The sequence below is a fragment of the Ziziphus jujuba genome, chromosome 1 (assembly GCF_031755915.1).
Source record: "Ziziphus jujuba cultivar Dongzao chromosome 1, ASM3175591v1".
NCBI lineage: Eukaryota > Viridiplantae > Streptophyta > Magnoliopsida > Rosales > Rhamnaceae > Ziziphus > Ziziphus jujuba.
The window spans coordinates 13,494,483-13,521,826 of record NC_083379.1 but is presented as its reverse complement, the minus strand read 5'-3'; the positions used below and the strand labels follow the sequence as shown (position 1 = coordinate 13,521,826).

Genomic DNA, 27,344 nt, shown 5'->3' with positions numbered 1-27,344 from the left:
TGGAGAGTGGTTCACACCCCATATCCTCCCCATTGAAAGGCTCCCCTTGCTAATGGGAGTGGGATAATTTTATTTAAATTTGTTTACATCTTGCCCTTACACGTCTTGCCTATGAAAGGGACCCCCTTCTTAATAGGGTTGGGATAGTATTACTTAATTTTGTTAATAAATCACTCTCAATTACACACCCTGCCCCATGATAGGGATCTCCTCTCCAATGAGGGTGGGGCATGTTGTCATTTTTTTTTTTTCCCTCTTTACTTTCTTCATTTTCTTTCTTTTCTTCATATTTTTCTCATTCTTTTTCATATTTTCATCTAACTATTTGCAAATAAAAATGAAAATTATCATCAAAATAAAAGAAAATCCAATAATATTGTTCATTAAATAGCTACACTCAATTAACAGATTTATAAATTTTAAAACTTACCAATTTTTAAAATTCCTTTAATGAATATCCTAATGTATATATAAAACATCTTAGATACTATTATTCAGAAATCATAATAAACTACAAATATTGATTATTAATTATCTCAATCATGTTGTTAAATTTCTTAATAAGGTTCGGTAATAATGATAACTACAAAGCAAATTCATTTTTTGTGGATTTATTTAAATAATATAATAACGATATTTTGGATAATAAGTGAAAGATGGATAAAATTACTAAAAATGAAAATGATGAGATTTTTCTTTCATTTTGGCTGAACTATGGGTATTTTGATGTTTTTTCTAATAAAATATAATATTTGGGCCTCCCCATATGTGGGATCTTCGTTCCCGAGCCCAACCCATATGGACACAAATTGTCAAGCCCGTGTTGTGGCCGTACCTTTGTTCCTTTATAAGCTTCCTCACAAGCGACAGACTGATAACAAATTCGAATTATATATATGCAGTTTAAAATTTTAAAGTTGTATAATTTTATTATCATTTCTATCTAGGTACATATTTTTTGCAGCTTAATAATTTTTTAATTTCTTAAAAAAAGAGTCAAAATTTAAAAGTGAAAAATATAAAAGAAAATTGGCATATTAGAAGACTAGGGATGAAAAAAAAGAACAAAATTATAGAATTTGATATATAAATACAAATTCGAATCATATGGAATATAAAGATATCGGGTAGTTTGTAAATTTGATGATTTGTTCAAAAAAAATATAGACCATCTAATCTCTTAAATACGAATAAAATTATGTATTATCTATTTGTCTTTCAGCTTGTATTTGCACACTTTAGCTTGAACGGGGTAGATAATAATAGTAATAATAGAAAAATGAAAATTCAAAAATTTGTACAAACCATTATTTTTTAAAATAATAATAATAATGATAATACAGAAAAGAAAGATAAATAAATATAATGTGGGTTAGTCTCTGACTCTCTAATGAATGAAATTAATAAAAACAACGGTTTTTTCACTACTTTTGGTGGTTAAGCAATGAACCACGTTTATTTATTTATATTTATTATTATTATTATTATTATTATTATTATTTTTCAATGAAATGTGGTCAGTAGTAGCAGAATAGCTGGGCTGTGGGAGAGGCCAGATGATATGAAGCACTTGGCCAAGCGCATTCATGGCGTTCATATCTCCTTCTTTGAGGTTGATACGATTAATATACCCAAGGGCCTCCTTTTCTTCTTCTTCTTCTACTAATGTGAAATTGGCAGGTGGGGTTTCCATGGTCCAGGGAGCTTCCAGAGGAATTGGCCTTGAATTTGTGAGCTTCTTCTTCGTTTGCTTTACTATCTTGTGAACTGGCCTCTTATTTGTTTGTGTTCTTTCATTTTTTCTTGCATGGGTAGTGTTATTTTGCCAATGGGTATTGGCCATTTGAAAAATGCAGCATTACCCCCCATGAAATTGTAAGATATCGGAATCATATTTTTTGAATGGAATAAGGTGTGTTTTGCTGCATATGGGGTTTGGCATAACTTGTTTTTTGTTTGGAGCACTCCGTGTGGGAGTTCAGACAGATGATATATGGTTCTGTTATCAGTTTAACAATTGTTTAAAGGATGTAGCCAATCAATCCATGAGCTTGAAGAATTGTGTTTGTACTTTCATATCATATATAGGAGAAATTTGTTGACAAAAGTTATAAAAACAATAAGCCTTTTTAGTATTTCCATGGATGACAACAAAATCGTTGTTGCTTGGGAATTGAATTGATTCTTCCTTGCTTAGACTGTTGGCCAGGAATTGTTAAGTGACTGTATTGTTAGGGGGAAAAGAAATGATCTGAATTTAGTTAAGTTACTATATTTTGTATTTTAAGCTGGTATATGATATCTAGAGTTTGTTAGCATCCTTAGTGTGGCAGTTTTATATGTTGCAATTTGTCTTCGCAAAGTGAGTCATCGATTAGAATTTTCCGGTCCAGTGCATTGCATTGTTCATCACCCAAACTTGCAACAGGTTAAGGCAAGCCTTATTATGGCAAGTACATTGTCTTTTTGAATATTGCGATCTAACAGGTTGACTGAGGTTTTTTGATGTAGGTTACTGTTTTAGAGTCTCAAAGGTATGTAATTACATTGTCAGTCCTAGCCCCATGATCTTCTACCAAGAAATGCACCCAACCAATTGGACTTTTGGTTGTCTGGTTATATCTCTATAAGCTTGGCAAACCCTATATGCAGCTCAATATTCATGGGGTACTCTAAAGGGTTGCTCCAGGGCTTCTTCTACAGAACATTGTGAGCTGTTAGTTATCTCATTGAGTGAACATTCAGTAAAAATACTAAAAAAGTCAGAGAAGGGGCGGGATGGCAGCATTCAAAATCAACATAGCAGCAAATAGTTTGATTTCCTTTTTATGATTGTGGCTAATTGTCTGGCCTTAAAATTTATTGCTGTTATGTTATTTGATCAAATACAATGTTCATTATCTTCATTTTTTTGTTTCTTAAAGGTTAAACAGCTGCTGGAGAAGAATGAGAGAGGCCATGTTGTTGCTACCTGTCGAAATCCTAATGAGGCAACTGGGCTTCTTAATCTGAAACATAAGTTTGATGATCGCCTTAGCATTCAACAATTGGATGTTACTGTTGAAAGCACTATAGAGGTTACATCTCTTATTATAGTAGTTGTTGTTGTTGTGTTTTTTGAACTTTTGTTGAAAAATCCGAGAAGAGACCTTATCAGCTTTTCGGGAATTATTTAATTCAAATTCAATTTTCTTGCTTTAGTGCACCTATGATTGTTTGAAAAGGTCTTGAACTTCTTTGTAATGAAATGAAGGGAGGAAAATAATTAGAAACTTCCTATACAATCAACATGCAAATTAAATTTTATAAAATTTCATTTGTCTCCCAATTTTCAGGAATGTGCGAAGTCTATTCAAGAAAGATATGGCTCTTTAAACCTTCTCATTAATGCATCTGGGGTTCTATCAATATCTGACAAATTACAACCAGGTATAGAACTCATATAATTTCTTGATCTAATAACCTGACATTAGCGAATAGCCATTCACATTTCGTAGGATGGATTTTTTGTACTAATAGCTAGATAGTCACTTGTATTGTTTAATATCGAGTACAGAAACGACATTGAGCAAGGTGCAGAAGTCGTCTTTGCTGTTTGCTTATGAAGTTAACGCTGTGGGTCCTATTCTGGTGATCAAGGTTTGACTAATTTTTATTTAGTTATTACTCCTTTGTTAAATATAACATTCACAATGCAATAGCCTTTGCCTCTTATGGCATAATTAAGATTTATTTATTTATTTTTTTTTCTCTTTTCTTTTCTTTTCTGCTCTTCTTCTTTCTTTAAATGAAATGACATCTATGAAGCTTTTTCAGAGATATATTTCAAGAATATATAATGTTACCATGGTTCCATGGTTCCATATGTTTCAGAGATATATTTCAAGAAGTTTGGAAGCACATACATTATAGTATGACTTAATTGTATAATTAACTCAATATTGGTTTGTTCTTTGTACAATCAGCATATGTGGCCTCTCTTGAAGAATGGAGGGGGCTCTGGGACTGAAAGAGATGTTGCAATTGTGGCCAACTTAAGTGCTAGGGTGGGATCTATTGGGGATAATCGCCTCGGGGGTTGGCATTCTTATCGCTCTTCAAAATCTGCTCTTAATCAATGTATGTTTTCTTCTTTAAAGGTTTCCTTTCCTTTTCATAATCAAGAATTAAATATAGACAATATGTATATGCTGTTTCATAACATTGACAAATGCTACTTTGCAGTGACAAAAACCATATCAGTGGAGTTTGCACGAAAGAAGGATCCAATTATATGCATTCTATTGCATCCAGGCACAGTGGACACTGATCTCTCAAGGCCATTTCAGAGAAATGTTCCAGAAGGCAAGCTGTTTACCAAGGAATTCTCTGTGCAGAAGCTCTTAACCATTATCAACGGAGCAAAGAGGCAGGATAATGGAAAATTCTTTGCCTGGGATGGTCAGGAAATTCCTTGGTAATTAGTTAGAATCTTTCTAAATAAAGTGATGAATAAGAGCCTGTTTCTCCCTGAATTAAGAAACTTCTTTTTGGGATTTTAAAACGGAATTTTATTACAATTTGTTGTTTTTAATACCAGAAAGTATTTTTTTTAGTTCATGGCCAAACAAGAGCTAACTTTTCTTTTTCTTTTTCTTTTTTTTCTTTTTTTTTTTTTTTTGGCTGAAACAGGAGCTAAATTTTGTTAGATTGAATATTTTCATGTGATCATGACTACTAATTATGCTTTTAAGATGCAACTTATGAAGCTGTTGATTACCTTTTTTAATTAATAAATAGAGAAATTTGAGTACCTGGGTACATTCCTTGTTTTGAAAATACTAAATTGTATTGCAGAACTAACAAAATAGTTCTACCAATAGACTTGTAGATGTGGTTGAATGGGAATAGCGTTGTGTTCCTCTTGAATAGGATCAAATCAAGACTTGAGTTTGCCTTTGAAAAAATACTTATGAAGCAAAATTAAAATTTAATAAACACACTGATTTAGGGTGGTTAAAGTGAATAATATACTTATATAGTCTTGCTATAGAGAGCGCTTGTGCACGCATATGTTGCAGGACGTTAGGCGCACATAATCTAACTTTTGATAAGTCTGCACCCTGATTATGCAAGAACTAATGTGGATACATTCGATTTTAACAAGCTCTTTACACCAAGGAGAGTTCCCACCACTTTGTTTTTATGATAAAAAAGTCTAAAGCCTTGTTTGACATGGCTTCTGAAAAGCTTCTTTTGACATATAAGGCTCAAAAGCTGCTTTTATCGTGAGTGTTTGTGTAGTTTTCTGAAACAGCTTTAGGCCTCCAAAAGAGCTACTAATCAAAGCCAGTGAAATGTGTAGTTTTAGGAAGCACTTCTAGATAAGCTGAAGCTCCGAATAAGTTAAAGCTAAAGTTATCCCAAACAGGGCCTAAGCACATTTATGATTGGTCTATGGTACAAATTTACCTTAAGACTGTAATTTACAGTTCTGCGAACTTGTTGAATTTTATTAGAATTCTTCCCCAATAACATCTTTCTTCTCTTCCTTTTGCTCATTGTTTGGAGTCCTGGGCACTGTACACAAACATAACCTATGTTATAACTACATGCTTCTACTCAGATCTTAAAACATGTTTCCTTTCTGCAAGAAGAAATGGCACCTCAAGAAACTTCAACAAGAAGAACAAAGAGATAATTTCTGAAATTTCAAAACACAAGTTGTGGAATATACTCTAATACAAACATTAATGACCTAGCCAAGAGTTGAAGTTGTAGTTCACACATCTTTTGCTTTTGCACACTCTCACAGTTGGCAGACTTTAACTTTGTGGGAATTATTTGTAGCAGCACAAAATTGGATAGTAGAACAGCCATTATCATTTGTAGGTATGCCATTTAAAAATATGGAATAGGATGGTTTAGCCTTTAAGGAGTAGACTGTTCCTCTGTCAACAGCACTTTGAGAACATATCATCCAATAGGTCCATGCCCCAGCGAAAGCAGCCAACAATAGTTGCAACCTTTATAACCATTTCAAATTCAATCTCTGAGCAGCTTCTGTCCTGATAGTGACATGTACAAACAAAATCATGTGAGAAGTTAATGCATGCCATAAAAATAGTGTTCGGAATGGTTAAGTTAATACATGCCATATAAATAATGCTTACAATGGAGACAACCTTTAACAGAAGAGTATCAAAACTGTAATTTGGCAATCAGCTTCCTTGCTTCACAGTTCACCATGGAGGTACCAACTCTTTCAAGGAAGATTCCTTGATCTTTTCTTTGCATTTGATCCTATAAGTTGGAAATCAAGTGTTAAACTTTTCTAGCTGAATTTGTTTTAGCCTAGACAACCATAGAAACATAACTATATATAATTTTAATTCAGCCTCCAATCCCACCCACCTCTCTTTTAGTGAAATCTTTTGGCAATCTAAATGAAAAAAACATATATCTCTCTTGCTTCCGGATGGAGAAAAAGTGAAAGTTCAGAGCTATAAAATTTAAATAAGCATTTCCCCTTGACCACACACTAAAAAATGTAAACAAGACCATTTTCCAAAATATGTTCTGCGAAAGTAAAAAAAAAGGGTAAAAGGGTATTCAAGAACGTCTGGTATTCACCAAATTTAATGACATGGAATGTGGAACAACTTAGCTATCCTTGTCAAATGTCAATGCAACTTCATTTTTTTTTTTTTTTTTTTTTAAATCTCAAGACAGTCTATTTTGTCTACATCACCAAAATCAAATGACCTTTAACCTATAAACAATTACTATCCATGTATTGCCATAAGGGAGAAATGTATATACACATGTATAAATATATATCCGCACACAGAGAGAGAGAGAGAGAGAGAGAGAGAGAGAGAGAGAGAGAGAGAGAGATAAGTGAGAAGACATATGTAAACATGTATAAATATATATCCGCGTGCACACAGAGAGAGAGAGAGAGAGAGAGAGAGAGAGAGAGAGTGAGGCTTGCTTCACCTGTTACAGCGACAGCATCTAACTTGCTGAGATCTAGTTGTTCTCCTATAAGGATGGTTCAAAAATCCAACCCCAGCAGTGAAAGACAGCTGCAAAACTTTAATTTGCTGGGTGTTTAGAACCTTGATAGTCTCCCTCTTCACTTTCTTTCCTGCAATGAAAACAACCCTGACATATCTTTCTATTAGAAACACACAGTGCAATGACATTTATGTTTGAGTGAAAATGCCAGGTCAACTTAATATAGTTAAATCTCCAAATCAACATATAGATAAATCTTAAAGCCTGACAAGGTCAAACTTCAGTAAACAAGGATGGAGCTACTTATTGGAAGCCTAAAAGACTTAAAATAAATTGAATGTTGATGCTTAAATTATCTTTGTATAGTTCTCAACAATTACAACGAGAATCAGTCATCTATGATGAAGATGGAAATTTATGCATCTAACAAAAAAGAGCAAAAGGAAAGAATAGTAGTATCTCAAGCTATATTTATTACCTTAAAAGAGTCATTTCGCCCTAAAACATCAGCAAATGTCTCCCTGCAAAAATCCATAGTCATTTTAGCTTGTTCTGACTTTGTTTTAGACATTATAGCAAGATTTTTCTTCACTTACGACAACTTCTTCATCAAGCACCTTAAAATTATCATCTACTGTAAATGCTTGCATCTCACTTTTCTGTTCAATCCAGCTATAACCTGGATTTTTTGTGACCTGTTTCTCACTCATCAGATCTCTAACAGCCCTAGCATCATCCCATCTTCCTAATGAAGAATATATATTGGCAAGAAGCACATAAGGGGCTGAATTTCGTTGGTCCAAGCGGAACAGTTCATCTGCTGCTCTTTTTGCTAGGGTCACATTAGCATGAACCCTACAAGAACTAAGCAAAACCTCCCATATGACAGGGTCATCCTTATATGGAATCTTATCTAGAAGAACTTCTGCTTCATGGAACCGACCAGCACGGCCCAGAGAATCAATAATGCAAGTGTAATGATCCAAAACTGGCTCGATTCCGTGTACTTGCTTCATTGAATTGAATATTTCAATGCCAGCATCAGTCAGTCCTGAATGGCTACAGGCAGTTAAAACAGCAACAAAAGTTACATCATCGGGTTTCTGACCCAAACGAATCATGTCCTCATAAAGCGCAATGGCCTTGTCTCCACGCCCATTTTGTGCATACCCATGTATCATTTCATTCCATGTTACAGTATTTTTATAGGACATCATATTGAAGAATTGCCAAGCTTCATCTATATCACCACATTTGCAGTACATATCAATTAGAGCACTCCCCACAAAGACATCGTTTACATGTCCATCTTTTTTTATCAAAGCATGGACCTGTTTCCCTTCAAAGGAAGAAGATAGCCTAGCACAACTACTTAGAACAGTAGCATAAGTGAACTGGGTAGGAAACATCCCATGTTCCTGCATCTGCTTAAAAAAAATGAAAGCTTCCTTATCAAGTGAATTGAGAGAACAACCAGCTATCATAGAATTCCAACAAACAATGTCCATTTCAGGCATCTTATAGAATATATACTTTGCCAATTCTGTCCTCCCACATTTTGAATACATGCCAATAAGTCCACTTGCTACATATATGTCTGTATGAAGTGCAACCTTTAATGAGGTAGCATGGATCTGTTTTCCAGGGTCAAGAAATCCCATTCCTGCACAGGAGCTGAGAGCAATGGCCAGAGTAGTTCGATCAGGCTTTTGGTTTCGGAACTGCATCTCCCTAAAAAGCTTAATTGCCTCCTTGTTGTTTCCATACTGGAAATAACCAGAAAGTATAGCATTCCATGAACTAAGGCTTGGGAACAACATGCTATCAAACATTTGACGAGCGGTTTCTATGTCCCCAGATTTGATGCATGCTGCAAGCATATTAATATATGTAACCTCATCTGGCTCAACACCACAGTGATGCATTCTTTCCAGGTATTCCACAGCTTTCCTGCTTTGGTATTTCTGGCCATACCCAGCTATCATAACATTCCAAGAAACAACACTTGATTCAGGTAAATTAGCAAAAACCTTTTCAGCATCTTTCATGTCTCCATTCTTTGCATACATATCAAGCAATGAATTATTCAAATGAAGATCTCCTTCAAATCCAAGTTTAATAGCAAGACAATGTACTTGTTTCCCATTTATATTACAACAAAACCCATCGCTTTGATCATAAAGATCAGATTCACCACATGCCCCTCTGGCACATACTCCCAAAATGCTTGACACTGAAACAGAATCAACACGAATTCTTTTCCTAAGCATCAGTCTAAACATCTCTAATGCCTCCGAAACTTGCTCTGTCTGCGCCAAACCGCCCATCATAGCTGTAAAAGTTACCTCATTATGCTCACGCATGCCACCAAAAACTCCAATTGCATCTCTCATCAGCCCACACTTAGCATACATGCACAACAGAGAATTAGCCACATACATATTCTCCTCAAGACCAATCTTAACAACAAGGCCATGACATCTTCTACCGTGCCCTGCATCCAGCAATGCTCCAGATGCACTAAACACACTCGCCAATGTAAAACGGGTAGGCAGAAATCCTTCCGAAATCATTACATCGTAAACATTCAAGGCTTTTCGTTCATACCCATTCTGGACTAAAGCACTAATTAGAGTGTTCCAGGACACAGTATTTCTTTCAGGCATTTCTACGAATATCTGATGAGCATCTCCTAAGCTACCAGCTTTGCAGTGTACACCGAGAATGGCATTCCAAGAATATACATCTTTGTTAGGAATTTTAGCAAACACGTGGTGGGCAGAACCTAGCTTGCCACATTTGGAATAGAGCTCGATGAGGCGGTTAGAGAGGAAGGTGTTGGAGAGCAAGCCATTGCGTAAGATGTAAGCATGAACAAGCTTGCCGGCGAGGTGGGCTGTGTTGTCTATGCAAAACTGCAAGAGGTTTGCTACGTTCTTGTTTTCCATTGTTAGCGCGGGCAAAGTTTTTTGAGTTTTTGCGAGTGAATCGACAGTTTGAACATTGCTATTTGCTAAACGGGAGGTCGTATGCCTCGTAATAATCAAATTTTTACCATTTGACCAAAAAAAAAAAAAAAATTATTACAATTTAACGAAATTGACCAATAATCATATCAAGGAGCTTGTTTATGTTTATTAAAAAAAAAAAAATTTACAAATCATTATTTTTTTTTAATAAATTTGTTAAAAATGAATTAAATATATCTCCTTTTTTTTAGCTGTTATCTTTAATTTTCATTAAAATAAGTTATAGTTTAGAAACATATTGTTTATACTTTTCTTTTTATTTATTTTGAATATAAATATTTTTTTCACTACTTTTATATTTAATTATATCTTTTTGCAGATTTTTAATTTTGAAGACACAATTAATTTATGAAAATTATTGTGCATTTATACTTTTCTTTTTATTTATTTTGAATATAAATATTTTTTTCACTACTTTTATATCTAATTATATTTTTTTTGCAGATTTTTAATTTTGAAGACACAATTAATTTATGATATATATATATATATATATATCGTTTACAGGCAAAGTCCACACTTTACAAAACCAATAGATTGGCAATGAAATTTGTCTGGAAGATAGTTTGACAATGGAATCTATGGTCTTGATTGCCACAAATATATATATATATATATATATATATATATATTAATATTTATATAACAAAAACAAAAAAAATAAAAAAATAACAATTTTTTAAAAAATTATCGTCAAAAAAAAAAAAAAAAATCAACACTTTTATATAAAAGTATAAGTTATTGTATAAGTTTTTAGTAATATTTTTTTAAAAAACATATCACTAAAAATATTTATAATAACCGAGCTTTCTATCCTTTTTAGTGGTAGTTTTTTAAAAAACTGTCACATTTTCTTTTTTTTTTAATTTCTTTTTAATTTTATGCTCTCAATTTCACTCGTTGAAGCCTTCAACGAGCTCTCTACAAGTCTTTGGAAAAAGACTGCAGAAAAAACACCAATTCACTGAAGGTGAAAAAGGAACCCCACCAAATTTCATCATCAAAAACTAGTCCACTGTCCAAGCCCACTTCTCTCCCCCACACCAGCAAGCTTTCTGCATAACACTTTTATGGATTTATACTAACATGATAGGTGTGAGAAGGTAAAAGAGAGAGGACAAGCATAAAATCAAAAAGGAAAAAAGAAGGTGAAAGTGGAACCCTTTTCACCAATTACACCAAATCCATGGGGGGTTCTCTAACACTTTCGGAAAATGTCTTCATTTTACAACTTAGCCGACCACTAGTTTTCCAATGCGTTTAATTTTTTTTATTTTTTTAAGAACAAAACTGAACCGGAGCGAAAGGAAAAAAAAAAAAAAAAAAATATATATATATATATATATATATATATGTATATATGAAAATATTATAGTTGTTAATGTTAGATATGATATGTTATCAAACTATTTTTTTAATTTATAATTAAAATAATATTAGTTAAAGGACTGTCGTCCAAAAATATAATTGTATGTATATATGTTAAAAGATTTATGAGAAAGAATTTAAATGTGGTTTTCCTTACCGTATTTTTTGTTTGATTGAATTGGAACATATGAATTTTTAATTTTAAATTACATTTGGAGGAAAATGATTATTGTTTTTTTTAAGGTCTGATTAAATCTAAAAGAATATAATACTAAAGTCTAACACCTATAAACATTGAAATTTGCATTACTTGATTAAATTTTTATTTTTTAGGGAAAAAAAAAAACTATATAAAATCTCGTTGAATTCCATCTACAAAATTATCTCACTTCATATGACTTGTTTTCCAAAAAATAGCCCAAATTTTAATGTATATTTTTCTTTAAAAAATAAAAAAAAAAGAAAAAAGAAACGGCGGACAGAAACGGGTTGATACCCGGTTCATTCACCAATCCGGGTTCTTTGAGAACCTAATTACAGCAATGGAATTTGAGGGAGCAGAGTAGAGAGGTTTGTGTTATTAATGCAGGGTTATTATTCTAAAATATTGAGAACAGAGCATAGCTTGGGTATCAGTGTCAGTATCAGTATCAGTATCAGTGTCAGTGGTGTGGGTGGTGAACGTGTGGCCAAACCATCATTTGGGAGAGGCAACGGCCGCCGCAGAAGAGTCACAAGGAGAGCTGGGATATCCATGGAGGTCGGTGGGTTGGACTCTGAGGGCCGCAAATTCAACAACGCTGGCGAGATGTGGACAGAGCAGGTCGGAGACCCTAACAAGAAGACCGACTGGTATCGTCAAGGCGTTGGCTATTGGGAAGTTAGTTGTTCTTTTTTTCATTTTAACTCTTTTATTTTGTTTAAATTTCTTGTTTATTAAATTTGCATAACAGACAGTTTACAAATGTGTTTGATATAATTCTTTATTTTTTATTTTGGTGGTGAGAGAAGGGTGTGAAAGCATCGGTGGATGGGGTATTAGGAGGATATGGGCATGTGGATAAGGCAGACATTGTGGGTAGCGAAGTGTTTCTCAATACCCTTCTCTCTGAGCGTTTTACCAATGCTGCTGCTGGTTCCTCAAACCAACACCACTTGGTTGCTCTTGGTACTCTTTCTCTCTCTCTCTCTCTCTCTCTCTCTCTAACTTTATGCTGCTGCTAAAATAAACAATGAATAAGCTAGATTTTTCTTTTTGGAATATTGTTGTAAGAGAATGAAAAAAAAAAAAAAAAAGTGTTTGATTGTTGGTTTAGTGAATTCAATAACAATATATTATGAGTCATCTATATGGACAATAATATTAAAAGTACTAACCGAACATGGAGACCAAAACTCATGATTATTTGTGTTGATTGGATAACAAAGTAAGGAATATAGTTGTTTTACCAAAGGTGAAAAATAAGTTTGTTATTTCTAATATCTTGAAGAGTTTCGATGATGTTTAACATGCAAGATAATTGTGTGACTAGGATTTACCCCCACTAGAGGGTGCTTAAGATCAAGAGAATGTTAACATATTCACGAACCTTACAGTTTCTGTTGCTACAATGTTTTTTATATGTGTTGTGGAATAAATAATTGCATTTTTGTATCTTATGTTATTTATGGCTGGAGAGGAATTCCATTCTTTAGAATGAGTGTCATCTACTGAGAAGTTATAGTTGCAGAAAAGTGGAAGGGAGATCGAAATAATGATACTCATAAACCATATATAATCCTCATATCACGCTCCACCAAATTAAAACATATTAATATACCAAGCTTGGAACAAGATACTGTAAAAAATATCTTTTCTTAAGAACTTTGGTAAGTTATCAATTTTTTAATAATTCATATATGTGCCAAAAGATATAACCTTTGGCCAAGATCATATGTGAAAATTATTGAAGTTTTGGTTAAGATATGATTTTATGTTGATGGTTCAAGTTGTTAGAAACTTATAAATGATTATATATTATCTACAAGTTCCAAATTACGAATTTGGTTTTGTTCTTGGAAGGAAGAGTGGAAAAAGAAGCACTATTCACAATGAATCAAATAAATTCCAAGAAGAAGTGTCTTTATAATTATTAATCTCAAGTATTGCCATAGAGCAAAATGATTCTGGAAAAAGGCATGTTAAAGCTTTTCTAAGGAAGAAATAGTGCTACTAAGTGGCTAATATTTTATTTTAACAAAGGTTAAATTCTTGTCAATATTTTTTCATGCTATTCATTTTGCAAATAAAATTTTTGATTTATCTATGAAAGAAGTATTACAAATATTCACAGTTTTCTGTTTAAGCATTGACTGTATTTAATTAATGTCCATGGTTGTTGTATGTATTAACATATTTGTGGTTTTGTCAACGCATATGTTTTACAATATCCGGATTATGGAAGATTGTGGTTCTGGCATTGGAAGAGTCACAAAAAATCTTCTGATAAGATTCTTCAATGAGGTGAGTGCAGTTTATCTTCCCCTGCCAATCTCCTGTTTTTCCCATGCAAAGTTGCCTTGGGATTTCCTTCAAAATTGATGTATAAAGTTTTTCCTTTGGCTTCATAACTGATCTATGACTATGACATAGTGGTGCATTTTCTGCATATGGATATCACAAGCAAATAAGAATGCACATGGATATTGTTTCAACGTATGGTGCAGTCACTAATGTTTTGGCATTTTAAAGTAAAATAACTTTTTTCTTGAGGTAACCATTTGTCCAAGGTTGTATTTGAAAATCATAAACATTTGCAAGAGGAACTTAAAGAAACAAGGAAAAAGAAAGAAATATTGGGTCCTCAAGTGAATGTCGGATTATTTTAGGAGAAGAGGATTTAAGGGGATGTTCATCCAATTTTGATCTGAAATCCTAATTTTAATCCATGTGAAAGAAGCTTAGCACCCTAAACTTTCATTCCCAGGCAAAAAAGTATGAGATCAACTTTTAAATCAACTATATTAATTAGCTTGCATATGTTGAACAAGGATAATAAATTCTCTGTTTTGTGGCCTAAGTGTGGGCATTGGTGGTGTATGTTTAATTGTTGGATTTGCTATTGAAGCCTCGAGGAGGCATACTGATTGTGTCCTTGATAGAGGTTTTACAACATTTATAGATGTAAGCATAGGAATTAAATGAGAAGATTTTGATATTTATTTTAAGATTTTTTTTTTTTAAAGTAATTTGGCAATTTTGTTAAGAGCTTATTTATAAGAGTTCTTAGTTGGTTTAGGGTGAGTGTATGTGTATGTTTTCTTTTTTCTTATTCTAATGTTAAATCTAATTAGATTTGGTTTTATCTAAAGTCTAAATAGATCTAACTGTGTAAGTCTAAAACATTTATTTATTTATTTTTCCCAACATAAAAGAGTGTTAAAAGATCTGCCTATCTACCTTTTATCTAATAAAGAAAATACAATATTCGTACATATATATATATATATATATATATTAGTTTCCCTTGTAAGCTATAATTGGAGAACCACTATTATTGCACTCCTGCTTATGAAAGGACTAGTTATGACATATTGAGTAAGTATTTAATTGTAGTTTTGAAAAACATAAAACATTGACACGTTAAAGACAATCGCATCAAGACACAAGCAGATATTTACTTCTTAGATTAAGATAAGAATGTCTTAATTGAGTTATTAAATTTGCAAAACAAACAAAAATAAAACATCTTGTTAACATATATTGAGGAAGCTGGTGTGTGTATACAGCTATGCATAGCTATCTAGAGCCCCTTGGGAGCCAGCAATTCTTACTATTCCACCGCTTTGAATGATCTGAGTAACCATGAAGAACACAAAGAAAAGAGGCTTGTTGACCAACTTGGGTCATTGTCTTCTCTAGTTCTTGATTAGGCTAGGTAGAGGTACATTTTTTCCCCCCATTATTTCTTCTTCACATTTTAGTTTTAATTTTGGTTCTTTGTGGGAGGAACTGAAAGCTTGGGTACTTGTATATTTGTCTTTTTGCTTCACCTTAGAGCTTCCATTTCTAAATTTTAGTTACAAAAGTAATGGAGGAAATACATATTTTTTTTCCTTGTAAAGACACACAAAAGAGGTGTTTTGCTTTTTTTCATGAGTTGCTCTAAAACTGTGGCTATAATCCAATTGCTTTAGAAAATGACAAAGGTTAATTGAGTGCAAATCCTATTAAAGCTCTGGTTTATTAGTATAGCTTCTAATTTTGTTTTCCTTCATCTTCATAAAATTAGGTCTTAGCTTCTGATTTTCATCCCTTTTATTTTATTTTCATTTTAAGTTACCACATCAGTTTGTAGTTATGGAAAGAAATCATGATGTATTGGAAGGTCTGGAAATGGGGGGAAAAAAAAAGGTTTAATGAATGTGGATACATGAGCAGGTTGATTTCATTTTCACCAGTAAGTTTCCCATTAGTTGGCTGAAATGTTGATCTGGTCCTTTAAGACTCTATTTCTGCTCCTCTGTCCCTTGACAAACCCATTGCCTTGACTTACATGCTTCTTAGACTTCACCCCTGAGTTTGATTATAGCTGTCCATGGATGTCAATATCTCCACATTCAGTATTTAATGTTAACATCAGAAACCAAGTCTCCTTTCATTTATTTATTTTATTTTATTTTCTTTACTTTTTTCTTTCCTTTTTGTTGCAAGTTTAAAATGCTTTAATGTTAAACTACTTTTTGTAAGCATCTCATGTAATTTAGTGTATTTATTGTATCTGAGGGTGTGCATGCATGTCATCTATGTTAATGATTTATTTCCCTTGATAACCAGGTTGATCTTCTAGAGCCTGTATCACATTTCTTAGAGACTGCCCGTGAAAGCTTGGCTCCTGAAAAGCTTATGGCCTCAGATATGCACAAAGCAACTAACTTTTTTTGTGTGCCTCTTCAGGTAATGTGCTGAACTATTGAGACATAATAGCACAAGTTTACCTTTCTTAATTTATGGTGATTTGTCATGACCAATCACATGCTTAATGGTTTTTTGAAAGTGGTATCTTAAAGTTAAATCCAAGGGGATTTTGATTGAATAACAATTAAAGGAAAAATATCTGCATTGTTAGGCAACCAATTATGGAGATTCCCCATGGCACAAGGATATTTATTTGCAAGATTAGGGAGTCATTATGGAGTTCATACTAATACAAAGCTGGTTTTGGGAAGGGGTCACTTAATTAGGTATTGGGAGGATGGTAGGAGAGCAATCTTGTTTTTGCTTCCCTTTTTCATAGACTATGTTGTTTGTCTCAAACAAAAGATTTGTCCATTTTGTCATTTGTTTCTTCCTTTGGTTTAAATACTTGTATTTATTGTAATTTGAACTTATTGAGGAATCTGAATGACAGAATATCTTCCCTCTTTGTTTGTTGCCATTACTTGGAGTTGTGCTTAAAATCCTATCTTAATTCCTTGAGTATTCTTCTATTCTTTATTTGTAAGCCTTTTTGGACCATAAGAAAGGCATGTGTTCCAACTAAGGTGGTTGCTTGGCTATTAGCTCATGGAAGATCAAATACTTGAAACATGCTTTAAAATGGAAAATCAATGTCTTCTTTCGGAGGTGTAGTGTAAGGATTGTGGAGAATCTTCTGATATTTGTACCTTTGTTTTGAGATGACTTTGAAGCTGTGGTGGTTGTTTGTTAAATGAAGAAGGCCTTGCTTGCATGATATCTTAGTGTTTTTGGTATCATGTTTGAAAATTTTAAATGTTTTAGGAGTAATAGAATATGATCTTGTGGAAGTGTGTGGTTACAGCTACCTACTGGTTCTTGTGTTTGGAGAAATGGGTGATTACTGGAAGATGGCTTCAAAACTTTTGATAACCTTTGGGATTCAATTAATTTTTTGACATTTTTGTGGGCACATTATCCATGGAGTTTAATGACACCTCAGTATTTGAATTGATCTAAAAATCTATGTTATTTTATTTTGTTTGTTAGTGATTATTTGTTAGGATTTAGGGGATTTTTTATCCTCATGAAATCTTATACCACCTTTTGTGTCAATGAAATTCACGTTTCTTTTCATAAATTAAAGAAGTAAAAAGAAAATGGAAGAACAAATTATGTGGTGTGTGGTTATAGCTACCTACTGGTTCTTGTGGTTGGAGAAATGGGAGATTACTGGAAGATAGCTTCAAAACTTTTGATTTCCTTTGGGATTTAATTCAATATTTGACATTGTTGTGGGCATGCTATCCATGGAGTTTAAAGACACCTCAGTATTTGAATTGATCTAAAAACATATGTAATTTTGTTTTGTTTGTTAGTGATTTATGTTTAGGACTTAGGGTATTTTTGATCCTGTTGAAATCTTGTACTATCTTTTTTATCAATGAAATTCATGTTTCTTAATGGAAATATAAAAAGTAAAAGAAAATGGAAACAGATTATGGTGTGGGGTCCATATTGGATTTGGGTGTAAGCCTATGTAAAAAAGAAAAATCATCACTAAGAAACAATTTTGCTGAAATGCGATCATGTAAATGTATTTATAGATTTAAATATTGATATGCAGAATCCATATTTAAAGAAAAGAAAGAGTCTCGAATGAATTGTTTGTACCTTCGTCCCTTTATGCCTTTGAATTTACTGTTTTAACCTTAATTGCTGTTTATTGCTTGTTCTTTTAGGAATTCACGCCGGATGCAGGAAGATATGATGTTATATGGGTTCAGTGGTGTATTGGGCATCTCACAGATGATGACTTTGTGTCATTTTTTAAGAGAGCCAAGGTAAAACAGTTTTTCTTCATAATGTGAATTATTTTTGCTAAATTACTTCTTCTAGGACAATATTGCTTCATTAGAAGGAGAAACATTTGAAGTATTAAGTTTTGATTCTGTAGTTGTTGTGGAAAGAACGAAAGATGAATTTAAAGATTATTCATGTGATTTAGATTATCAGATCCCTGGAACTCTGACTATAGATTATCAGATCCCTGGAACTCTGACTATTTATCCTCAGGGTTTCATTACCTTGTCGACTTATAGTATTCATTTTCCTTTGTTTCTGCAATTGTTTTCTTATACCATCTCAACGTTTCTCCTAGTCATTGAGGTTGACAAACTTATGATCGGAGAAGCCTTGAATGATGATAATGGTATTGTTTACCCTCACTCTTTCTGGTTGAAATTCCATTTGCCTTTATGTCCAACTTGGTGCACAGGGGAACCAATTGTTCAGTTTCTCTAACTACAAAGAAAAATTTCCCCAATGGTTTCTGTAGTTATACTATATCAGTCATGATTTCTTAATCCAAACTGCCAAGATCTACATCAATAATTTTGGTTTTTGTGCCAATAATCATTTTCAAGCTTTCATAATTGAAGGATTATATTTTCTGTTGGATCTCCTCGTATCACAAGCATATAGCTCTCAGAGAGATAAAATGTATACTCGTTTGCTTTAGAAAACAAAATGGGATCACCTTTGTACTGTCTTAGCAACTGGTGACTCACTGATAAACTGATGTCATGTATTCATGATTCATATCTTATATGTATCTTTTTTATTGCACTTGGTTGTCTCACTATCATATCCTCTTGACAGCACTGAGTTCAGGTAACTTTTTCAAATCTAAAAGGAAAAAAAAAAATAATAATAATAATAATAAAAATAAAAATAAAAAACAAAACGTATCTGTTGTTACACCTTAGCCAAGGTGAGCTGAGCATTGGTGTTTTAATGCATGAATGACCAAATGGTTTAACATATCTTATTTTCTTGTTGCTTTTATTATCTTTTAAGCACCAAACTGTCTAGTTGTTTTCTTGGTTGTATATGAACTTTTACATCTTTGTTTAATTTAATTTATTTTTTGTTTTTTGTTTATTCTTATTTCTTCTTATCTCTCTCTCTCTCTCTCTCTCTCTCTTAAATGTTTAGACTAGATAGTGCTTGAGACTTTTAACTTTAGTTCAATAAATTTTATCCATCAATGCATGTTTGTCATATATTTTACTCCTATTATTTCCTTTCCACTGTTGATAACTTTGAATTTCTGGCTCAATTTTGGTTGCATTCTAGTTTCTTGGAGTTTGGTGTCTCAAATATTTCTTATACATGATCTTAGTTATGTTCTATGAAATATTTGTATGTGTTGAGTTACCAACCAATACTGTTACTTTCAGGTTGGCCTTAAACCTGGAGGAATTTTTGTGCTGAAGGAGAACATTGCAAGAAGTGGTATTGCTCTTTTGTGTTTCATTTTCTCTATTAGTTATGATAAAGTATTTCATCTCCTGTGTTTCCATGAATTAATAAGTCAATTATTCGTAAAGGGTTTCCTCTCTGCAACACTAAAGTTATCAATTCAGCTTCATGGTTTCTACACATACAGTGTCTTGGGACTTGTAATCAACTTTAATTGATCTTGATCGAAAATGTGCATAGCAATAGTTCCCAAGGAAATTGTATAATTAAATAACTAACAGTAATAAACATGTAGTTCAGTTAATTTATCAAAGCTTAGGCTGTTATGAAAGCTTAGGCTCTTTTTATTATATGTAAAATAAAAACTAAGTAGAGGACCCAAAAAGGAGTCACTAGGAATTGGATGCAAGAACAAACATGGTTATTGCTTTCATAGCCTGTTTCATTACTATTAGTGTTAATACCAAAAGATTAAGCTATTACGGTGCGGGCTTACCGAGTTACTGAGTATGTCAAGCCCACATAACACGTAACAGCTTTGAGTAATGTTGTTTTGGCCGATTATAGGTCTGAAGCCTTGTGAAAGTTAACATAAATAGTATTTTCCTTCACTATCTTTTAAAATTTCTTATCTTGCGAAGAAGACCCTGAAGGTTGAGATTATGAATTTAAGTGAAAATCAAAGCCTATAGCACCTGGGCATGGAATTATCTGACATTTGATTGTATACTGGGATTCAGTATGAGTATGTACTATGTAGTAAGAATTATAATTCTATTTAAGGATAATTTTATGATAAAAAGATAAATGAAGGCCATCAAGTTCAATACAATATCCATTATGAAACTAGGCAATTTATACATGTTTTAAGTGCAATACCCGAGGATCTAAATATGAAAGCAGTAATTGCAAAGTGGAAAAGGAAGACATCAATATGACAGATTTGTCTTGAGAGCCTTCAATTTACATGTCAAATTGTAACTTGACGTGCTTACTTGCAAAGTTTGACTGTATTATAGCAGTTTTATGCTTTTTGCAATGTGAGGTATTGGTTTCCTTCTGAACTAATCTTTTGGTTTGCAGGATTTGTGTTAGATAATGTTGACCGGAGCATAACAAGGTCTGATTCATACTTTAAGGATCTCTTTCGTCAATGTGGACTGCATCTCTACAAGTCAAAGGTACACCATGCATATGCAATTCGTAGTTGCCATCATATTTGGTTTTAACAACAGGAGCTTATATGCAATTTCTGTTGTCCTTTTATTACAGATTTTCTTCTATTCTAGAACTGAGAAACAAATGGTGTTGGTTATTAGAATTAATAAGCATATAATGGTCACCAAAGAGATATATAATTATGAAATCATATATAAATGGAAGTCTCTCCTATTTTTATTTTTTCCTCATGTTTTCTTGACAAGATATGGACTTGTATCTACCTTGGTGCCATGGAAGCATTGTCACTTTGTGATCTGCAAGTCACAAATGTAATATTTTCTACTGTTGAGACCAATTAACTGCATATAATAAATATAAGTTAGGTACCCAATAACTGTGCATAATTTATGGTTTAATTTTTATTTCTACTTGGCAACATTAGTATTTATGAAAATGTTATCCTTTAAAACTTTGGTAACTAGCACCATGGCTTGTTCAAATATAGGTGTAACATTGAACCCTAGTAACCAGTGGTCATTTTATGTTAATCATTTGAATATGGTTCAATATACAGCCTGTACTGGTGAACTGTTAAGATTCTTTTATGTAAATGTTCATTTACCTTGTAACAGTAACATTTGTGATCTCTTTCTTTTATCATTGTCACAGAGTTGTTTGTGGAGTTGCATCGTACAGACAACTTAACCTTTCAATATTGCAAAAGAAGAGGTTGAATAGGGTGATAATTAGTATACTTCAAAGGAATAACATGTGGCAAAACTGTGTGTTGAATTTATCGTTCTGTTTATTCAAAACACACGCATATAACTGATCTCCCGTCGCTCTCCCCCATCCTCGCCTCCCCTCTTTTTTCTTCTTTATCTAAGCATTTACAATTACCAAATATATTAAAATTAAGTGTTGTAATTTTACTAGATAAATGTGAGTTCCTATATGAGTCTAATAAAAGTAAAAATTTGGTGTAGTGTCTTATAACTTCAAAAATAATGTGGACATTGTGCATTTTCTGTTCAGTTTGATGCATCAATATGTTAAGTTTTGATTCCATTTAGCCACCTTTATTTCAACAACTGGAAGTCTGTCTTCCATGAATGTGATTACTGAAAAGTGTTTCAGTCAAGAATAAGATTGAGTTTTTTGTCCATAGACCTGCTTTATTATCAATATTTCTTCTTTTGTAATTTCAAGTTCTCCTTATATCAGGATCAGAAGGGATTTCCTGAAGAATTATTTGCTGTGAAGATGTATGCATTAACTACTGATTTGCCAAAGAGGGTTCATAACACCAGATCCAAAGGGCATCGCAATAGACCTGGAATCATCAAGTGAGGAATTTCGTCAACTTGTCTACTTAGCGCAGGCCCAGAACTTGCATTTTGTTTTTATGCTCAGTTCTTATAAGGTGCCATTTTGCTTTTACCTTTGATGTGTTTCCTTTTCAGTTTTGTGCCATAACCAGTCAGTTTTGTGCCATAACCAGTGCACAAATTTTGCACTTTGAAGAACTTGTTATTGTAGAAGGGGAAAAAAAAAAAAAAAAAGTAGAATTTTAGTCGATTCTGATATTATTATTTTTTTTGTTGTAAATATAAGGTATCATGTTATTTCTGTAGCACATCTTCTCAACGTTTATGAACCGATAAAAGTAAACTATTGTTCTTGTGACCAGAGCATGATGAGCCTTCCAGCTATATGTTGTCTTCGCTATTTTCCTTTTTCAGATATATTAGAGCAGAATTATCCCATTTATTGATATATTGTGCAATGTACACCCGTAAAGAACTCTTTTAAGTTCTTAATCAACATAGAACCAAGTAGATTCAATGGTCATAACTTTTGCCTACATAAGGTTTCAAAATTTCCCCCCCTTTTTTTTTGGCATGGAAATATGAAGATAATCTAATGAAAACTTTGAATCCAGATAGAAAAAGAAGAGAAATGAAAATCATGGGGAATGGAGAGAAATAATAATGATCAGTTAAGTTGATGCTGCCCATTCTATAATTTGAAAGGTTCATCTTACCCTCTTGTGTCCTTTGCCTCTATCTGTATTTGATCCTTTATGATCATGAGATGGTAAAGAATCATAGACACTACTAATGATGTTGAAAATCTGACCAAAGCACAATTGTCGATTTCTTGAATTATCAGTGCACATTAATCCTAGTCCAAGTGCCTGTTTTGCTTGATCAAATGTAATCTCGGTTAGTTTCATTTTCTCATCCATCACCTTCTGCAAATTTCCAGGATAATGCATTCTTATATACTCGACAAAACCGGCCTCACCAGTTTTGAACTCGTCCTGTGGCCTCCTGTTTGCTATTATCTCTAGCAGGAATACTCCAAACTTGCAGATCCCTGAAATGCAAGTATTATATTTGCAGTTCAAAGAAAGAAAAAAAAAAAAAAAATGTTCAGCATAAGAGGTTTGAAAGCAAAGATTGAGAATTTTATACTTGTTTCACAAGTTTACTTACTTCTTGAGCTACTGTTTTGATCTCCAACTTTAAACCTTGAAATCAATGGCTCTAGATCATTGGACAATAAGACACTGTTCGTCCTGAGATCATACCCAACTTCTGGCCATCTCTCTTCTAAATAGCACACACCTTCCACAACTTCCATCAAGAGTCTCAACCTGTGCTTCCACGGCGGATTTGACACTGCCAGCCACATCTCAACATTCTTCCCCTCCACCCATTCAGTAACAATGGCTCTCAATCTTCTGTTATTGCACCAACCCAGTACTTGAACTAGGTTCTTGTGGCATAATTGAACAAGAACCTTGCATTCTTCGACGAATTTCCTGCAGTCGTCTCTCGAAATGTCATCTCGATATATCTCAATCCTGACTTCAGTGCCATCTCTTAGAGTTCCTTTGTATATATCAACTGCCTCACTCTTCAACACCAAATTCTTTTTGGAAAATCCATTGGTCGCTGCTTTAAGAATTGATGGTGTAAACCTGTGTTTTGTCTGAAGTATTCTTGGTAGGAAATCAGGCCTGTGAAGACATAGCCATCCGAAGCATCCCACCATCAGGATCACGAAAATTGGAAAACCAACCAAGAAGATCACAAATTTGATCTTGAACTTCTTGTGATCAGGGAGAAGACCTGAATGAATAAAGCTAGAAGAATTAAACCTCTTGAAGAACTGAGAATCGGAGATTCTACTCTCCGCGAATTGATTACATGAAAGATTAAGAACTGTGAGGTTTGTAAGGGTAGAGAAGCTCACTATGTCAACATCTCCAGAAAGCTCATTGAGGCTCAAATCGAGAACTTGGATTTGGGTGCAATGGAGAACATCTACTGGGAAGTTACCCTTCAAAGAACTGTTGGACATATCAATGGAAAGGATGCTTAGAGGGCAGTACTTCCAGAAGAAGGAGAATGACAAGTAAAGTGGAGCAAGCAACGGGCGGTTTCGAAGGTCTATTTTGGGGAAGGTTTCGACACAGTTGGGGTTCTTGGATTCATTGCAGAGATGGCTTGCAACAATGGTGGACTTGAAAATCTCATCAAAGTCCATAGGAGAGGAGTTGCAGTATCTGAGAGATGGGGTTTTGAAACAGTTGGTTTGGATGGTGGAGTTGAAATCTGGAGGCGGGGTTAAGTTCTTTAGGTCTTCTATTACTGATGGAGAGAGTGTTATATAGAGTGACGTTGAAATGGTGATGAGGAAGAGGCTGAGAGTTGCAGAAATGGAAGCCATTAATGAAAAAAATTTCAGTGTTTCGTTCTGTTGTTGCCTAAGAAAGTTTGAAAATTATTACTTTCAGTTTCAGCTTCAGTTTCTAACGGTTGGTTATATGGCGGTTACAAACTTCACGGAGTTGTGGGTAGTTCATAAAAAGGTTGATTTAGCATCACAGCTAACAAAATCCTAAAATTATGCCCTCAAATAATCTAGATTTGCTAAAAATCTGCTTTTTAATTTTTTTTTTCTTCGTTAGAGGCTGTCACTTATTAAAGTAGGCAAACATTAGTCAAAAATTGAAATTATAATAGATGGTTTAGTCAATTATTTATTTTTGGTAAAAGGATTCATGGAAATACTAATATTAATGTTTTATTTTCCTAAAAAATAAAAATCCAACGCTAAGGAGTATATAACATTTTCTCCCAAAAAAAAAACACATTGTTGTGGAAATCTTTTCCTCTAAGACACAATTTTATTTCGTAGTCCCAAAAAAAAAAAAAAAAATAATAATTTTATTTTGCCTATGGATAAAAGGCGTACGAGAAGAGCTTTCTTGTGATGCAAGTCACCGTATCCAAATGCATTGAGCCAAAGCCAGATAAAGTGCAACTTTTTTTTCAACATTTTTCTCCTTTCAATCTTACCTGGTTGTTACAGATGTAGTTAATAGAAGTAAATTTTCTAGTAAACCAACATACTAAAAAAAATGGTCAATATAAAATTTACTACCCTTGTAAAAATAAATATTTAACTAATTAATCCAAGTTCCTATTTCAAAATATGAAGCCTACGATGCAATAGTGCAAATTAAGCATAATAAAAAAATAAAAATAAAATTAAAGAATGCAAATTAAGCTAGCTCAATATTAACTTAGCAAATGAACAGACTGTAATCCAATATCTTCTCCGTAAATAAAAATTTACAAGAAAGTAAGATAAGCACCTAATCTAAAACAGGATCAGAGAATACAACAAAAATTAAGTTTAACTCTAAAGGACAACATATTAATAACAAAAATTAGATTTCATTGATTAAAATGAATTTCTGTCAACTTCTAGCAGCCATTGGTTGGCATGATGAGCTGATCAATTTCCTTGATGAACGGTCCTGATCGGATCTCAGGATCATTAGCTAGAAGTCGAACAAATTCCATTGGAACCAAGCATTTCTCTTCTGTGTACAACTTCTCCTGGATAGTTTGGGAAGCTAAAATTTCAAGTCCTTGGACATGCAATGCTTCTTCCTTTGTCTCCTGCATTATTATAGCCCACAATTAATTAATGTTTATCACTAGGCCAAAAACTATTCCCGATTTCATAGCAAAATAAAATGACACTCCCTAATTTCTTATAATAGTAAATATGGTAGAACTAAATGAAATATTTATGTAGTAAAAGAAATTAGCAAAAGCAATCTGATTAATTATAAAAGCTTGGTCCCCAAGAAAAAGAAATTAAAAAAAATAAAATCAAACAATATCCAAACAAGAAATTTAGGATTGAGATCTTTTCTCTCCTTCATTTTCTGTCTCTATTCCTATTTAACTATTAATATTATTGGTGGACAGGAATGAAAACAGGAAAACAAAATAGTATAGAAGATTCGGATCCATAAAACAAAAAAAGAGGTACCTGAATTGACCCCATGAATTGAAGAATTGAGACCTGGGACTGCAAGAACTTGACATACTTGGAAGCAGATTGGAACATCTCAGCAGTGTTCATCTTATTCCCACCTGGAATCAGCTTCCCAAGCTCCTGAGTCTTCTCTGTTATCTTCCTCCTCCTCTCTCGAGCCGCAATGCTCTGAGCAGACAACCCTCCACTACTCGTCTTCTTCATCGTAGTACCAGTACTATTCATCTCCTTGTTGTTCCCACTACTGCCATAGCCATGGCATGAAGGTTGAAGAATCGGAGATTCATCATGAACTTGACCAAACACTACTTCCGGCAACAACTCCGAAACCAAACCAGGATTCGGAACGAACCCGTCAAAGAACGATGGAGAAGTAGTATTAGTATTATTATTGTTCATGTGTAAGTGGCTTTCATAGCTCATCTTTTGGCGTTTGGGGAAGTAGTAGCAGGAGGACTCAAATAATTCATCATGGAGAGGAAAATTTTCTGTTTGGTGGGAGAGAAAACTATTGTCTGGTTGGGAATGGAAATTGGAAAGGAAATTCAAATGGGTGTAGTTATTATCGGAGCAGAAGGAATCGTTATTGTTAGTATCGAAAAGAGGATCAATGCAAGTGTCTGGCAGTGATAAATTGTAATCCAAACCAAAGAAATGGGAAGCCAATAGCTCTGGTTGAGACTGTGATAAGCTGCTGCTTATCATCATCTCCGGGTTGAGATTTTGAAAAGTAGAAGAACCCCAGTTGGAGCAGAAGCTTAGAGCAGCCATGAAAATAAAAATAATAATAATAATAAATTAAAAAAAGAAGAAGAAAAAACTGAAAACCTGAAAAGACAACAAAAACATAAACCCATTATTAGCATTGTTTTCATGTAGCTGTCGGTTAACATTTCTAATAACTAATCATTAATTTCTCATTTAAAAAAAAAAAAACCGAAAGAGAAAGATAGAGAAATCAGATTTGGAATTGAAAAACCAAATCCAAGAAAACAAAGAAAAACTAAATTGCAAAGAGAGAAATAGCTAAGGTCGAAGAATATTACATACCTAATAAAAAGCTGAAGAAGATACTTGTCTTTTTTGGTGTTGTTGAAGTGGAGAAGACCTAAAAAAAGTAAAAGTGAGTGAATAATATATTACAAATTAAGTACCTTATCAAACTATACAAACTAAAAAAGCTGAATGAAATTAACTATAAAGACACAAATTAATAGAGAGAG

General features: G+C 33.4%; 5 protein-coding genes across 15 annotated transcripts; 2 read left to right on the top strand and 3 right to left on the bottom strand.

The window, feature by feature from the left end:
- Window positions 1-1,499: 1,499 nt before the first annotated feature.
- Window positions 1,500-4,792, top strand: LOC107433845 (uncharacterized). Of its 4 annotated transcripts, none has more exons than XM_048469690.2 (8): window positions 1,506-1,612; window positions 1,701-1,730; window positions 2,925-3,077; window positions 3,336-3,429; window positions 3,557-3,639; window positions 3,966-4,119; window positions 4,225-4,456; window positions 4,672-4,792. In XM_048469690.2, exons 1-8 carry the CDS (start codon window positions 1,562-1,564, stop codon window positions 4,676-4,678), a joined length of 804 nt encoding a protein of 267 aa, XP_048325647.2. In that variant the 5' UTR covers window positions 1,506-1,561; the 3' UTR covers window positions 4,679-4,792. The 4 variants fall into 4 exon arrangements, with proteins under 4 accessions (XP_048325636.2, XP_015900697.3, XP_048325647.2 ...); XM_048469693.2 differs by having other exon boundaries at window positions 1,516-1,612; window positions 1,681-1,730; XM_048469679.2 differs by having other exon boundaries at window positions 1,500-1,730.
- Window positions 4,793-5,459: 667 nt separating this feature from the next.
- LOC107433841 (pentatricopeptide repeat-containing protein At4g20770) lies at window positions 5,460-10,075 on the bottom strand. 7 transcript variants are annotated; one of them, XM_016045206.4, is made up of 5 exons: window positions 7,596-10,075; window positions 7,478-7,520; window positions 6,979-7,146; window positions 6,165-6,282; window positions 5,460-6,047 (listed from the first exon to the last, which is right to left on the bottom strand). In XM_016045206.4, the coding sequence occupies exons 1-2, from the start codon at window positions 9,945-9,947 to the stop codon at window positions 7,506-7,508; spliced, it is 2,367 nt and encodes a 788-aa protein (XP_015900692.3). In that variant the 5' UTR covers window positions 9,948-10,075; the 3' UTR covers window positions 5,460-6,047; window positions 6,165-6,282; window positions 6,979-7,146; window positions 7,478-7,505. The 7 variants fall into 7 exon arrangements, with proteins under 7 accessions (XP_015900692.3, XP_015900693.3, XP_024922987.3 ...); XM_016045207.4 differs by having other exon boundaries at window positions 6,979-7,129; XM_025067219.3 differs by having other exon boundaries at window positions 7,617-10,075.
- A 1,823-nt stretch (window positions 10,076-11,898) lies between these two features.
- On the top strand, window positions 11,899-22,446 carry LOC107418025 (alpha N-terminal protein methyltransferase 1). Of its 2 annotated transcripts, none has more exons than XM_060812493.1 (8): window positions 11,899-12,276; window positions 12,408-12,564; window positions 13,841-13,899; window positions 16,213-16,332; window positions 18,075-18,176; window positions 19,575-19,629; window positions 20,680-20,777; window positions 21,021-21,717. In XM_060812493.1, exons 1-8 carry the CDS (start codon window positions 11,980-11,982, stop codon window positions 21,114-21,116), a joined length of 984 nt encoding a protein of 327 aa, XP_060668476.1. In that variant the 5' UTR covers window positions 11,899-11,979; the 3' UTR covers window positions 21,117-21,717. The 2 variants fall into 2 exon arrangements, with proteins under 2 accessions (XP_060668476.1, XP_015882181.3); XM_016026695.4 differs by lacking the exon at window positions 21,021-21,717 and adding an exon at window positions 21,982-22,446 and having other exon boundaries at window positions 11,931-12,276.
- Window positions 22,291-24,736, bottom strand: LOC107433831 (putative leucine-rich repeat receptor-like serine/threonine-protein kinase At2g24130). The gene is made up of 2 exons (XM_016045192.4): window positions 23,256-24,736; window positions 22,291-23,136 (listed from the first exon to the last, which is right to left on the bottom strand). Exons 1-2 carry the CDS (start codon window positions 24,493-24,495, stop codon window positions 22,793-22,795), a joined length of 1,584 nt encoding a protein of 527 aa, XP_015900678.3. The 5' UTR covers window positions 24,496-24,736; the 3' UTR covers window positions 22,291-22,792.
- A 701-nt stretch (window positions 24,737-25,437) lies between these two features.
- Window positions 25,438-26,871, bottom strand: LOC112489136 (transcription factor bHLH52). Its single transcript, XM_025067207.3, has 2 exons — window positions 26,116-26,871; window positions 25,438-25,736 (listed from the first exon to the last, which is right to left on the bottom strand). The coding sequence occupies exons 1-2, from the start codon at window positions 26,827-26,829 to the stop codon at window positions 25,539-25,541; spliced, it is 912 nt and encodes a 303-aa protein (XP_024922975.3). The 5' UTR covers window positions 26,830-26,871; the 3' UTR covers window positions 25,438-25,538.
- Window positions 26,872-27,344: the final 473 nt, after the last annotated feature.